A 16,335-nucleotide genomic window follows, 5' to 3' on the forward strand; every position below is an offset into this window, starting at 1 on the left:
TAGCCAGATGAAGGTAGCCCTGTTTCAGTTTACATGTAGGAGGTCACTGAAGACTGTGATGTATTTTCACTGTAGTTTATAGCTTTGTTTACAGTAAACAAAAGCAAAATCTGGATGTGTGTGTCTTTTCTACTTCTTGACCTGTATTCCCACTTTCCATAACATGTTCCTCCGTTGGCAGACTTGATCCATGACATTTTTCTTTTCCCAAGTTCTGATCTAATTGGAAAGAATAAAGGGCAAGCCAGTGGAAAACCAAAATGCCGTCTTTACAAATGGTCAGAGCTAAGTTGGAGAACGTGCATGGCTTGTATCTGCAGACAAATAAGCTTGATTGTGAGCCCTAGAATTGAAGAGATTTCATTCTCCTTTCACCCCATCCCCCAAGCCCAGGGAACACTGGATTCTTAAAGAGCAGAGTGGAAGATGTGCACCCTGCAGCTCAGCTTTCTCTCTAGTATGATCAGTTCCTGCTTCCCAGAGTCACCAGGCAGGTAGCAGTGAGTGAGACAGTGGAGAGAAGCAGTAATGTTTCACTAACAGCATTCCCTCCAAATGGAAATAAATAAATATCAAGGGCAGGAGAAACCTCCTCACTCCAAAAATCCTCCATTTGGGAAATACTGTTAACCAGTTGGTTTGAGAGCATCAGTCTAATGGCTGAAATGTTCTCTGATATAATCAAACGCAAACCAGGTTGAATTAGAGAACTGACAAATTGTGTTTGTGTGCATGCATGTGTGTGTGTGTTTAGGTTACTAATAGTGTTAATGGGCCAGCTTATTATTTTAAAACATCTTAATTGAGAGGGTAGTGTAATTGCCGAAGTGTAACAGTGCATTGTCAGTTGGTATTCCCTGTCAAAATTTATCCCAGGGAGGAAGGTCAGTTCGGTGGAAGACTTAGCAGCCTGGTGTCCTCTCTGCTCCAAGTTTCCGAATCCCTGTCTGGTTCTCTGATGATGACTTCGGTCAGGGATTTGATGAACTGCCTTGAACCGTCTTCCTAAATTATGCATTGCTAGCATACAACTTACTCTTGGGCTCTCCATTTCGTATCTAAGAGACACTTTTTCCACTTCTAGATTCCTCTACCTCAGAATACTCAAACATTTATGGTCAGAACTTGGATAAATTTCAGTACTTAGATCCTTAGTAAAAACTTCTGTATAGCATTAGTGCCTGTTCCATCCATTCAGACACAACTTATTCTAACCTTTTCAGATACACGGCTGTCTACGTTTTTACAATGATGATTGTATAATCATATTAAAATGAGAGATAGCATCTATCTTGCCTAAGTAGTTAGAATAATATCTGTATAATTGAGTCTGAACAGAAGTTTTTTTTTTTAAAGGGAAGGAATGACTTGTAGTGTGTCGTGATTGGCATCATTGGTATCTAGGTATACTATATATCTGCAGACAAATAAGCTTGATTCTGAGCCCCAGAATTGAAGACATTTAATTCTCTACATATATGTGTGTACATATGTAAATATATATGTAGAGACAGATAGATAAAGATATTATTCGTCACAAAAGATTGTAAGAGATGTTTATATATTACTGAACCTCAAGCACTCTTACAGAACTTTTGTTGTTTTTGTTCCATGTTCTGAATGACTGATTATCTGTGGATTTCTTTAAGTTACCAACTATTTTGAATAGCTGTGTGCATCAACAGCCAATTCTTTTGCTGCTATTAGGAATAAAATGTATCTGTAGTGTTGAGTAAAAGTTGTAATAATATGCAGCCTTTCATATATGAAGATGACCTACTTTCGGTAGAGTACTCTTTTGAGAGATATTTTCAGAAGTGGGAGTGAATTTGTACTGACTCATGCACATTTTTAACTTAGATTAAGTGCATATTTTGTGTGAATAATTTTCATTGTTAAGTCTGTAATCAAGAAAAGAAGGACAAAATATGAACTGTATGGTGAATAAAACTTGCCTACCTATTATAGTTTTCTAATTAAGGCATCAAAACACATGTTAAAATTAATTATTTTAAACTCTGTGGGGTGATGGATATTTTCATTTTGAGACCCAGATAGCTAATTGGGTGTAGCAGTAGGGCATTTTTATTTTTTTATTGCTGCTTGTTGGAAAGCGACCCTGCTGTGAAACTGGCATATGATTTTTAAATTATGTGAATACAGCAGTGGATGCTGGGCCTTTGAGCAGGAGGTGCAGAGAGTGTGCAGTTCTTGCGGTTGTTAAGTGTGTGCTTATCTCTAATTAAATCTGTGTGTTTCCATAGACAGTGATCCCATCGGGCTTTCGAGTTGGTATGAAGCTTGAGGCAGTAGACAAAAAGAATCCCTCATTCATCTGTGTTGCTACGGTAACAGATATGGTGGACAATCGTTTCCTGGTACATTTTGACAACTGGGATGAGAGCTATGACTATTGGTGAGACATTTTCCATTGTTGTATGCTTTTAAAAATGTAATGTTTATCCAAGTAAACGGTTTAAAAACAGTAATAAAGCAAAGCTTATAACAAAAAAAACCAATATTTTGCCCCACTTTTTCCTATTACAGATTTTTAATTTTTTACCTGTTCCATATGGGATATATTTTAAATAGCATCCTTTAATTCTACTTTATGATTGGTATTTTAGTTGACTTCCTACTATGGAAGTGCAGTCTGCACACTCCACATTCCCGACATATGTTCACACGTATTTTAATCTTCCCTTCTTATTTTCATGCCCACCAGCTAATTTAAACATTCATAATAGCTGACTACAAAATATATTGAAGAATATTATTTTTAATCCTTGCAGTTTTTGGATATCCTGCACAAAGTAGTAAAAGCAACATATTTTACAATTATGTAATTATAAAATAATTATAATAAAGCCATTATATTTTGATTAAATAGTTGGAATAAGGATTTTTCATAACAAATTCATTTTCATTGATTGCTGTAATTCAGTTTCCTGGTAAAAGGCATTTCTAAAGTGTTTAGTTCTTTCTAGAGTACACTTGAATTGAGAACATTTTAGAGAAGTAACAGATATATTTATATAAAATATGGCTCATGTTATAGGATAAGTAAATATTAACTTATGTAAATATTGCTAAATGTCAGGGAAGTTTGTTTTTTGACCTTATTTTTTAGCATCCGTGTATTTAAACATTCAGTAGACACGTCGATAATTTCCGTTACTTCTCAGATGGGATTCTTAGATACTCATAAGTTTTGCTTGCATTGTTTAAAAAAGAAGAGATGTTGAAATTCATTTGCTATTCATATTTTTGAAATGCTTTACATTATATGTTACCTACGCTTTTTGCAGAATTTTTTAAAAATGTAGACCATTAGTTCCATGATTAGATTACACAGACCCAAGTACAATTGGCCTTCTGTATCTGTGGGTTGCACATCCACGATTCAACCACCCGCAGTTCAAAAATATGAAAAAAAGAAAAATAACAATGCAATAATAAAAATAATACAAATAAAAATATACAGTATAACAATTATTTTCATAGCATTTACATCGTATTAGGTATGATAAGTAATCTAGAAATGATTTATAGTATATGGAAGATAAAGTAAACAGAAGGATGTATGTAGGTTATATGCAATTACTATGCCATTTTATAAAAGGGACTTGTACATCCTTAGATATTGGTGTCCAAAGGGGCTTCTGGAACCATCTTCTGCTGACACCAAGGAATGACTGTGCTTTCGAGTATTTTGTTTGTTTTCCCCAGCTTTTTTCTGCAGAGCATAATTTTTCCTCGTAGGACATCTTTATATTCAGTTTATAATAAAAGTTTTTCATTGAAATACAGTCAGTTTCTAACATACACAAAAGTAGAATAATAGAGCAGCCCTACTGCAGCCTTTACTCAGCACTAACAATTATCGACTTATATCCAGTATGTTTCTTCTGTATTCCTACTCCTCAAATCCCAACTCTGCAATTGTTTTGAAATCAATTACAGATATCAGAGCATTTCAGTATATATCTTCTAAAGAGAGGAATTAGTTTTATTTTTTAAAAAATAATAATAACCATGATATTACTAACATACTTAAATATTTCTTCCAGTTGTTTCAGTGAGTTTTTTTTTGTTTTTAGCTTGATGGTTTTAGGTCCCATAAGGTATACACTTTGTGATTGCCTTGCTTGACCTCGTTTGATTTACAGATGCCTGTTTCTCTCCTTTCTTCCTCATTGATTATGGCTTTTGTTAAAGACACCAGGTTGTTTGTGCTGTTGAGTCTCCCAGTTTGATTTCCTCATTGAAACCTCATCTTATTTACTGTGTTCTTCTGTTCCTCCTCTTTACTGTAAATTGGTGCTTTTGGTTTTATTTAAAATTGTCGGGCCTGCACGGTGGCTTATGTCTGTAATCCCAGTAATTTAGGAGGCCAAGGTGGGAGATCACTTGAACCCAGGAGTTTGAGACCAACCTGGTCAACATACCAAGACCCCTGACTCTACACAAAAATTTCAAAAACAAAAAAAATTTTCTATACCTATTTTGAATGGGTGAGTGCATGAGAAAACTTTAACTTTGGAAATAGTCTAAATCTGTCCTGAATCAAACCTGTTTGTCTCCTTCTGTGCTTGGTGGACTGTGATGATGGCACTACTGGGGTGATAACTGGGCTCCAGGCCTTTTCTTAATAAATGATTCTAAACCAATAACTAGAATCTGTTGAAATGAGAATATTTTGTTTTTAAAGTTGTGGTTCATTGGGGGAGAATTTTTTTAAAGCTTTTGCCTGATTTAAACAAAATAGGTGAATGTCAGTTTAATTTTTGTGGTCTCATAGTATTACAGTGTTTTAGAGGTATAAGTTGCCAATTTGACATAAGATGCGTTGCCTTTGAAAACATTATTGTGGAAAAAAGTAAGGGGAGAGTCTAGAAGAATTCGCCACATTCATTTTTCGATGCCAAACGTCTAGGAAACAAACAGGAAAGATCCTGGGTTCTAGAAAAGATCCTGGATTCTAAAAAGATCCTGGGTTCTAAAAATACAAAGAAAAGAAAAAAATTGATCTCTTTTAAGTTGAGTTTTGTGCTTTTATGAGCACAAACTAATTATTTTTAGGATGGAATGTACTTTAAGAATTACTTAGACTTCCAGCTACTGACACGGAATCATATTTTGTTAATTGTCTGAAAATGAAAACAGTGTGTTCTCTTCCTCAACATGCAGTTAAGGCACAGTGGAAATTGCTTAAGTGCTCTGGAATTTCTCCACTTTTACTAAATATTATGCTCTTTGATCTTTGAATTTTGGAATGGTTTTTATCTGCATAAATTACTTAGGTATGTAATTGAGGTTACAGATTGGATTGCCTTTCCCAATTTAAAATAGTTTGGAAATGAGATATTTTTTGCTTTGAATTGAATAGTAATTCTATATCTCTTGTTTACATTAGTGGGAATTTGAAAATATATATGTGTCTGTATACATTTGTGTTACTACATGTTTAGTTGCAATAAAACATTTCTAACTTCCAAAGAGGAACATGATAAAAATGTATGTAGGATTTAAAAAGTAGTCTTCTATGAAAGGAAAATAGCATATACTAGAATAAAAATGGCTTTACCTCTGGGTTTCTTCTGTGCTTTTGTTACTGATAGTTGGTAGCTGTTTGATTCTATCTCCTTAACAGTTGGTTAGATTTAGGAATAATCCTAGATATAATAGAATATTGGCACTAGAAAGGACTTTAGGGACCCAGGAAGGTAGTCAGTACCATGGGGAGAGTAGCTCCAGGGGGCTGCTGCCCTCCCACCACTGCAGCCTCTTTCCTGATTCTGTTCTCGCTGCCTGAAGGTTGGGCTCTGGGGCAGAACACGATGAGAACAGTCACCTCCTCTTTTCTTCCAGGCACTAGGAAGGAACCTTTCTTTTAAAAAATATTGTTTTCATGTACCCTTATCTTTTGGGATCCGGAAGGATTGACAACAGGATTTGGCCCATTGTTTAGTAGAAGGCCTGAATGAATGAGGTTGCAGCTTCAGCGATTTTTGATTCCATTGTACTTTGGTGTCCCAGTGGAGTCAGGGCAAAAATTAGCAACAAAAAGATCTATGAAAAAGAAAAGCGTTGTTAGTGAATTAGAACAAATATAGCAGTGGGCCTTTTCCTTATTGCCTGTAAGTGTAGTGTAAACTTTTTTTTTTTTAGAGATGAATCTCTTTTACATTTACAGATTAAGAGCAGTAGTAATTTTATGTGTCTCCCTAAAATCATGTTGAAAAGTTGTCAGTTACTTAGAGCAGTGTCAGTTAATAGGCTTGTCACTATTTGGTTAAATTTGGGAAGCTCTGGTTGGTGGTGGTGATGGGAAGGTCGTGGAGATGAATGGAACCTGGGCTGTTCTGAACTTCAGCTCTGAGGGTCTCACGGTCTGGGGGAGGAGAGAAACTAAACACCACTGTCTTGGCTGCAGGGTTAGATGGTGGTTAGTGCTTACTTTTTAGAACCAACCACTTGGAGGGGTGATGGCACTTGGAGGGAAGGACTGACTCAAGCTCACTGGAGGGCTCTTGGGGAGGGCTTCTTAGAAGACACGGGGATTTGAGCTTGACTAAGAAGGACTGGGTACTTAGAGGTTGGGATGGAATATTCTTGGCTAAGGAAAGCACTTGCTTGTGTTTCGGCCCAGGGGTAGAATGTGTTTGGGTAATGGCAGCCAGTTTATTCAGTGCATTACTTAACACTTTTAAACTTCAGTTGTCTTCTGAAAGGGATTAATAATAATACCTGTCCCATCAGGTGTCGTGGGGATTAAAATAAGAGTTTTAGGAACAGAAACTGACTTGTAAAAAGTTGAAGAGCAATAAGGGATATTAAGCAGAGAAGTTTAGTGCTGAAGGCAAATGGATCACTGCTTAAGAGGAAGTTGCCTTGACTTCTAGGGAGGGTTCCCTGCACCATGAGCATTTTTGAGCTTGGTTTTTAGGTAGAAGGCAGGAGGCCACTGTGGAGGGAGAGAGCGGTGATTTCTGAAACTGGGGGTTATTGGTGGGACCAGGTCTCCTAGGAGCAGCTAGCCTCAGGAAGAAATAAACTTTCTTTTCCCCTCAGCCTGGAAAAAAAGAAGAAGTAAAAGGAAAAATTGATAGAGGGTGATGAGATGCTATCACCTTTATCTCTTCCAAGTATTCGTTGTGTTAATGAAAGATTCTAAGCTTGAAGCAAATTAATAATATTTCAAACAGCTACTGTGGGTAATAGAATTGAACATGAATTAGGGATGGAAAGGATCACTTGATGACTCAGGCTGATGAGGTTTGGGGTTTAGTAGTAAAGTGTAGAGTAGTGGAGGCCCTGAAGAGTTCACATATAAGGGGAGCCAGGAGAGTTGGGTACTGGATAATAAATTGGCAGAGTCATCATGCCCTGGGTTATAGGCAGTGGAGAAGCCAAGTGTCCTGTATTTCTTCAAATAATCTAAACCACTCTTGCTTAATGGAGAGACTTTGATGTTTTCCATAAGTGAGTGTCTTGCAATGTTCTCCTTTGACTCTGTCTGAAACTGCAGAGCCCAGTGTGTGTGCATTAGTTTTTGCTTAACTTTTGGCTGTGACTGACAAAACCCAGAATCCCTTTCTTTTCTACCCAAGTGCTTGGTGAAATCGCTTAACCTCTTTGATTTCTGTAAAATGAGGATCTTCATGTCTCCTAACTTTATCCTTATATCGTAAGCATGGATTTTTTTAAAATAAGTTATTTCTTTGGTTTCTGGCCCTTTGAGAATTTACTGTCTCAGTCTTATTGGGTCTTAGCAGTCATTATGAATAATTTGCATTTATATGTGAAATGTACTTCAAAAATTTTGAAATGAACTTCTTTCATGATATACATAAAAACCCAAAAGAAAGGAAGAGTATAGCAATCAATGTTTTGTCTTGCTTTCTACCTTTAGTTGTTCTTCATATTTCTTCTCAGTTACATTTCTACTTTTGAACACTAGATGGGACTAAGAGATGACTTGTTTTACAATAGTAGCAGAAAGGCTATCACAGCCTTCCAACTTTTGAGTGAAGTGTTGTTTACTTATTAAGAAAATATAAGTAAAACAGATAAAAACAGCAATATTTTTATCTTCTCTATTGAGACAGCTTCTTTGTTTTAAGTGGTGACTTTGATCAGTGTCTGGATATTATTTAAACTTTATATTAGATTCAGATAGTACAAGAATGAGTGACCATTAAGAGGCCGCAATATTTTCCTTAATTGCAATTTATATATCCAGTAAAATCAACAGAGTCATGTTCAATGTTTCTACTTTAAAATAAACACTGTGAGTCTGGCAGATAATTATAAAAACTACTCTCTAAGTTATATTAGATTGAGAAGGAAAAAAGTTAAACAAATATTGTATATTTTCATTTTTTATGATGCCACCTATGAATTAACATCCTTTCCTAAAATAAAGGCAGTAAGACATTAGTAATAATCCATAACCAAAATGATTTTTTAAGGAAAACACTATGGTATCTGGAAATAGAGCCCCAAAGCCTTGTTTGTATGATTTATAAAAGTACATCTTAATGAATTGTGTATTAAAATATCTTCTATGAAAATACGTATTGTAAGAAATATAGTAATTGCAGCATGAACTTGGCATTGACCCAGCAGTGCTTGTTTTCTTTTCATATTCCTAAAATAATGACAAGAAAAATAGTTTGTGGTAGGGACAGTATGAGATAACAACTGAATAAAGGAAGAAGCCTTTAAGTGTTAAGAAAAAGGTATTTTCTACTGAAGTGAGTTCTGAGAACAATCAGCATTCAGTAGTGGTTACATGAACTCACCATGTATTATTGTCCCAGGCTATGCCTTTAGAAAGGTTGGCTTGGTTGACTGTGTGCTAATCTCACCCACTTAGGACATTTTGTAGAAAATTCTTTGTTTCGCTGTTCATAAGACTTCCTTCTTCCCTAGAAACTCCAGCCACACCATTACCTTCCTGGCTTTCTGCCTTCTAGTTTCCCATCAAGAGGGCTGTGTTGAGATTTCCTGATCTCAGTATAGACTCAACAGACCTCCTAGTTAATATAGCAAGACTGGACTCCTGGCATCTTTTAGACCAACATTTTCCAGACTCTGTTCTGCAGAACACTCGGGTTCCATATGATGTTAACAGGCTGAAACGTGTTGCATGTTGAGAAGAGGAAAACTTATATAGCAAAAGTGTGAGTAGGAGCAAGGAATTAGATGTACCAGGTACACATGCTGATAAAGAGACTTTAGAAAAATAGATACTTGACCGTAATAGAGATGACAGAAAGGAGAAAAAAGAGGTAAAGAAAAGAGAGTAACAGTTTGTCTTAATTCCTGGTCTCTGTTACTCTAATGGGTAACAGAAATAACATGTTGGTCATTAAGGATGATCACACTCCCTGCCTTTGTGCATTTACCCTTAGTGATGTTGAAATAATTTTGGTTTGCCTATGTACACACAGTCTAAGTTTATTGTTCCACATGATTTTAATGAATCTAAATTATAGATTTTAATGATATTATGTTTGCATTTTTGCTGTAGTTGAAGTTACTGGATATAACAAAATTTGTGGGGAAAAGAAAATTGCGTGGTGTCAAATCCGTATAATATTTATCTAATAAAAATCCACTTGATATTAATATATTAAAAAGTTCTTTGGTTTAGCATTTTTTTCCAAATTAGATTGATTGTAATAAATGAAACTCTCTGTAAAGTGTTCATGATCTCTAATTTTCTTTTTATTTTACTAGTTTTTGTGAGTTTGTCCTGATAATTGCAGTTTTTTAACTTGTATAACTTACAGGTGTGAAGCGTCCAGTCCACACATTCATCCAGTTGGTTGGTGTAAAGAACATAGAAGAACCCTTATTACTCCACCAGGTGTGTGTTTTTTAATGTGTCTAATACTATTCATAGACTTCAAGAGTGGGCAGACTTTTTCGGTAAAGGGCCAGATAGTAAATATTTTGGCTTTGCAGACCATGCAGTTCCTGTCACCACTACTCAAAACAATTGTAGTGCAAAAACAGCCATAGACAATAGGTAAACCATTGTGTGTGGGTGTGTTACAGTAACAGTTTATTTACAAAAACAGGCAACCGACCTGCAGGTATTAGTTTGCTCACCCCGATGTACTTTCAACTATGTTAAGTATTGCCTTAGTTCATAACAGAGTCTCAAATTTTGTCTTTCTCGGAAAAAAAATAAGTTCTGTTTTAAAAAATCTTTCACGTCTCAACTTGAAATTCATTTCTAGACTTTATATTAGTATATATTTAAATATATTGTCTAACCATAGAAGCAAATTGTCTAAGGCTTGAACAAGTCCAGAAAAATGGATAAGAGGGACAGCAGTTGTGTGTAGATTGGAGAACAGACTTCATGTCAGCATCAGTCCTCACAGAAGTACAATGTTCACATTTAAGTGAGAAATTGAGGCTTTAGATTTTTTTACTTAGTTTATAACTCACACGCTCACTTTTCTTTTTTCCGTCGTGATTCCTGGTTCTAAAATAGATTTTGCACCTTCATGCCAGTAGTGCCTCTGTGTTCGCTGAAGTTTTCAGGCGCTTCTGCTGTCTGCCTCTGGCCATAGAGCCTTCTCAGCTCCTTCGCTGTCTCTTTAACCGGGAACAGTGTAACTGCTGATAAACAGTGTCCTTGTTTTATATCACTTTGAGTTTCTTTTGTGTGCTAAAGGACAGATTCTGGGCCGGGCGCAGTGGCTGACGCCTGTAATCCCAGCACTTTGGGAGGCCAAGGCGGGCAGATCACCAGGTCAGGAGAATGAGACCGTCCTGGCTAACACGGTGAAACCCTGTCTCTACTAAAAATGCAGAATATTAGCTGGGCGTGGTAGCCTCCCAGCTACTCAGGAGGCTGAGGCAGGAGAATGGCGTGAACCCAGGAGGTGGAGCTTGCCATGAGCAGAGATCACACCACTGCACTCCAGCCTGGGCGACAGAGCGAGACTCTCTCTCAAAAAAAAAAAAAAACAAACAAACACAAACAAACAAAAGAACAGATTCTGTGGCTTCTTCATAATCAAGACAGTGTATTTCTGAGTACATCACTACTTAAGATGCCATGGCCACTTCTGGTACGAAAAGACAGGGTCATCAAACAGAAGGTATCCCTGCGCAGTAGGCGATTGCTTAGTGGACACTTACAGGAGTAATGAAGACTGCCTTCATCGCAGAGACAGGGTGAGTCCTGGGTTTACTAGGAGCTGTTTTTGAATGTAGCCTGCAGCATGTAAGCTGGAAGATTGGAGAGCTTCAAATTCTATTGGAACAGCTGGTTTCATCTCACATAGAGTGTCTGATCATTTACTCACTCAGGAGGACCAGTCATTCCTATAATAGGCAAGTCAAGTCCTATCCACTCCCCGAGTTTTCTCATATATTAAAGGGAGGAAAGCCTCTGTCTTGACTCATTTCCAGTACTATTTTGAAGGTGGAATAGCATTGACGTAAATCATGAAGGGTTAAAGCAAAGTATTGGCCAGGCACCTATGGCTCACGCCTGTAATCCCAGCACTTTCGGAGGCTGAGGCAGGAGGATCACTTGAGCCCAGGAGTTCAAGACCAGCCTGGGTAACATAGTGAGACCCTGTCTCTATAAAAAATTTTAAAAGTCAGCCAGGTGAGGTGGCATGCACCTGCAGTCCCTGCTATTTGTGAGACTGAGGCAGGAGGATTGCTTGAGCCCAGGAGTTCGAGGCTGCAGTCAGCTATGATTATGTCACTGCGCTCCAGCCTGGGTAACAGAACAAGACAGTGTTTCAAGAAAAACAAACAAACAAACAAAACACAAAGCAAGATATTAATGGTTTCATGACCCCCAATGTTGTGCTGCCTGGAAGATTTCTTGTATTCCACCTTCCTTTGTCCTGTGGCTTACAAAATAATAGTGGCCAGTGATTGCCATAGTTGCAACTTTGCCAAGTTGATTCTTTGAGGATCCCTTTAGAATTCCCAGTTTTTTATCAGTCTTTCTTTCCGTACCACCATTTTTGGTCATGATCAGAGATCTGATTAATTAACAATGAACCAGTGAACAACAGCGGGTTCCTGGTTACGTACCCTGGAAGGAGTGGTATAAGGCGTTACCACCTTCTTAACATGAGGCAAAGAATCAAGCCATGTATCTCCTTTCCTGGATGTTTATAATTCAGTCGAATTCAGTCGTGCTACCACACCTGGCTTTTTTTTTTTTTTTTTTTTTTTGTATTTTTTGTATTTTTTAGTAGAGACGGGGTTTCACCATGTTAGCCAGGATGGTCTCGATCTCCTGACGTCGTGATCTGCCTGCCTCAGCCTCCCAAAATGCTGGGATTACGGGCGTGAGCCACTGCGCCCGGCTGCATCTTTACTCTTTAACCATTTTATTTTGAAACAATTTTGAATGTACAGAAAGGTTGCAAGAACAGTGCAGAACTCATCTTTTCCCTGACTCAGAGACCCAGTCACGTTTGCCAGTTGTCCTAGTGATGTCATTCCTAGCAAAAGGATCTCAGTTGTCAGATCCCTCCAGCTTCTGTTAATTAGGCTCTCCTTGACTTTTGTGACCTTAATAAGTTTGAGGATTCCAGATCTGTTATTTTGTAGAATGTTACTTAATTTGAGTCGGATTGGTATTTCCTCACGATCATACGCAGGCTGTGCTTTTTTGGCGGGAATATCATAGACATAGTGCTGTGTTCTCATTGCCTTCTCTCAGGTGGCTCATGATGTCAGTCTGTCTCTTTACTGGTTTGCTTTTACCACTGATGGATCAAGATGGTGTTTGCTCGGTTTGTCCACTAAGGGAGTTATTTTTTCTCTGTAACTAATAAGTATTTTCTGGAGAGATACTTTGAGACTGTGTATCTCGTCCCAATATCATTTGCTAGTTTTAGCATCTGTTGACATTTCTAGCATGAATTATATTATTCTGACAGTGTTAAACTGTAATTTTTCTTATTCTATCATTTCCTATACAAAATTAGTTGATATTTTCCTGCAAAGAATAGCTTTTCTTATCTTCCTATTTATTTGTTCAATTTATCTATATCAGAGTAGACCCATAGATTACTATTTTTATCAGTGAGTTATAATCGATTGCTAGCATTATCTTCATATTCAGATTTTCTCAGATATTAACCAGTTATAACCCCTTTAGGCACATTTCATGTCCTTTTGAAATGTTCTTATTTTTTGAGAACTTCTTATTTTATGGCACAGCTAGGCTTATCTCATACTTTCCCTGACCCCACCGTAGAGTCACCCATTTCTTCAAGGTTCCATGCTTCTTTTTAGTAGAGAATGATATTTAGAAACTAAGATCTGAACACTAAGTGTGCTTATTTACTACAAGATTGTTGGTGTTTCCAGGCATTTCAGCTAATATAGCTAGGAAATACATGTGTATACATATATACAAAAATGTATGTTTATGTCTATTTCTGTATCTGTTCATATATTGAAACCTGTGAATTTATACCATTAGTTCCAATTCAAATCCAACGCATCAGCTTCATTCCAGTTTCCCTCAAACCTGGCTAACATTATCTCCAATATATTTGCTGCTTTTCTCAGTTCCCTCTATGTGGCTAATTTCCCACCATACTGGACCACTGTTTATTCCTGTTCATGCCTACCTAATGGATTTGGGGCCCTGGAGGGAACAAAAGAGGGCAGGAGGAAGGATTTACACATTCTATGAATAATGTTACATCATTTGTGCGGGTTTGTTGGAACTAACAATATGAAGTTATATCTGGAATTGTTCACATATTAATAGATATAAATCTACCGTGTTCTTTTTAATAAGTACTTTCTGCTTATGTACACTTTTTTGCATATTTGTATATTGAAGGTCATTTAACTTACTTAATTTTCACATTTACAAACAATTGTGTGTTGCCTTTATTACATATGTCAGATTTTTCTAGATTCATAGAAACAAAATTGCTAAAGGGTATTTGTGTGTCTGTCTTGTAAGACTATCCTCATCTGAAAATATAAATTATATATATCTATAAAATTTTCATTTTAAAAGTAATAGAAAAATAACGATCAAGATGAAAACAGTTTCATTATTACTAATAGCTGTGAATGTGTGAGTAAAGTTGTCAGGTATATATGAACATAATTTTCTAGATTATAATATTTTATACTTTTTGTTGGACAATTTGTTATTCTTGCTGTCATTTTGGTTAAACCTCATAGGATTTACATTTTTCTTTCATAGGTTATCCAAATGTGAAACATTTTTCTTGGGATAAATACTTAGAAGAAACCAATTCTTTACCTGCTCCTGCAAGAGCTTTCAAAGTGGTAAGATGATACATTTTATACTATTTGATTAATTTGTGTGGATGAGATCATTTATTTATTGAAATTTAAGAACAGAACAAGTGGTATTAGTAAACCAGAACAGGAATGAGAAAAAAATAGAGCACCAAATAAGATGTTTTTGAATTTTTACAGTTTTTAAAGTCAAAATTGTTACTGGGATTTTTGTTATTGTCATCCAAAAAAATGCTTTGATTTTGGACTTTAAAGTCTCCTTGGAAAATAATTCTACTTGATACTATGTGGGGCCAGTTGTTGAAATCTTATAGCAATCTTGTCGTTTTAGCTAGATATTCTAAAAGACCAGAACAGAACATGAAAATATTTTCCAATAAAAACCATTTGATAATTTATTTGGATTTGTTTATGGCAAGCTGAGATGCTGTTTTTTTTTTTTATTTTATTGCTATAGATCAGCATGTTTAATTACCAAAATGCAAGATCATCCGCTTTTATTACAGTATCTTTCTAACCCAGGGTCATTGCTTCTTGCATATAAATATAGTATTAAGATTCAAATGAACCTCATTTTTATGCAAGGAAGGAATAAGAAGTGAAACATATTTCTTATTTTTTCATCTCAAATAGCTTGCTTTATAATTTGTATTTCTCATGAATTTAATGGAAGAGAAAAATATATCAAATATTTATTTTTTAAAATGTGTCATGATTAGCTTATGGTAAATAATTTTCTTTAGGTGATCCTTTTATGTATAAATTGCTAGGATTTTTAATGTTAGAATTAATTATTATGTATAGGTCCAAATTTAGAAGAAAGAACATAAAAAATTTTAAGAGCAAAACCATAAGGCATGAAGAGAAACTATATCAAAAAATGTGTGTAATTTCATCTGATAGCAAGTTGAAGATTTAAAAAAGAAAACTGTTTAGAGTTATGCCGTATTTATGAATTTTTATCCACGCTCCCTCCCCCCTTTAACTTTAAACTCTTGTCTAATGGGAAGCAGAGCTGCATTACACTTCACTTTAAATGAATACAATTACATTAGGATCAGCCTACATATCTAGTGTCACAACAGAGAGAAAACAGATTTTTCTGGTTTGGTCTTTTAGGTGTCTTGCTTTGACTGCTCTGTGATACTTACATAACATACTTAATTTTGATGGCAACCCTTTTTTTGTTGTTTGCTTGAGTCAGAGTCTTGCTGTGTTGCCCAGGCTGGAGTGCAGTGCCACGATCTCATCTCATCTCACTGCAACCTCCACCTCCCGGGCTAAAGTGATCTTCCCACCTCAGCTTCCTGAGTAGTTGGGGCTACAGGCATATGCCACCATGCTGGGCTAATTTTTGTATTTTTCATAGAGAAGAGGTTTTGCTGTGTTTCTTGGGCTTGTCTCAAACTCCTGAGCTCAAGCAATCCACCGACCTCGGCCTCCCAAAGTGCTGGATTACAGGCATGAGCCACTGCATCCTGCCCAGCAACACTTATACCCACTTTACAGAAGAGAGACCTGCAGCTCAGAAAATTAACTGATTTGCCTAACGTCATGTCAGACAATCACCTTATCTTCCACAGTCTGTGACTTTTTCAGAGGCTTATAAGTTTCTGCTGAGTACTGAGGCGTAGGTAGCTGTTGATTCCCCCAACCCATTCCCGATTCTGTCCTTTACGTTTGATTGCTAATTTTCTGTTTTAAAGATATCTTCTGCTTTTTGCCCCCATTACCACTTCTAATTTTGGTGTCTCATCTCAACCACCTTAATGTTCTTCCTTTCTCTTTTTAAAGACAAATTTTATGCTTGTAGATTTTTGCCAGTACACCTCCAACTAATAAGAAAAATGTCTTGTCTTCCCTCTGAGTAATCAAATAACTACAGTATTTTGAATTTTACTTTGCTATTTCCCTTGCTCATGCATCTGTGTTGGAATTTTTTGACAGACAGGGTGAAGTTCAGAGCTACTCTGGGAAGTTGAGAGTTCGAAAGGCTGGTTCTCTTATTTTCTTTCTTTATTTCAAAAATGACAGCAAGTTCTAACC

The 16,335-nt window shown here is 36.5% G+C and overlaps 1 protein-coding gene across 12 annotated transcripts in view; it reads left to right on the forward strand.

The window, feature by feature from the left end:
* Positions 1-16,335, forward strand: part of L3MBTL3 (L3MBTL histone methyl-lysine binding protein 3) — a 123,646-nt gene that overhangs the window by 49,874 nt on the left and 57,437 nt on the right. For all 12 annotated transcript variants that reach the window (XM_015137467.3, XM_015137470.3, XM_078001196.1 and 9 more), the window contains 3 exons: positions 2,265-2,416; positions 9,801-9,877; positions 14,231-14,316. In XM_015137467.3, the coding sequence (XP_014992953.1) occupies positions 2,265-2,416; positions 9,801-9,877; positions 14,231-14,316 (315 nt within the window). The remainder of the gene's footprint in view (positions 1-2,264; positions 2,417-9,800; positions 9,878-14,230; positions 14,317-16,335) is intronic.

This window comes from Macaca mulatta, chromosome 4 (assembly GCF_049350105.2).
Source record: "Macaca mulatta isolate MMU2019108-1 chromosome 4, T2T-MMU8v2.0, whole genome shotgun sequence".
NCBI classification, from domain to species: domain Eukaryota; kingdom Metazoa; phylum Chordata; class Mammalia; order Primates; family Cercopithecidae; genus Macaca; species Macaca mulatta.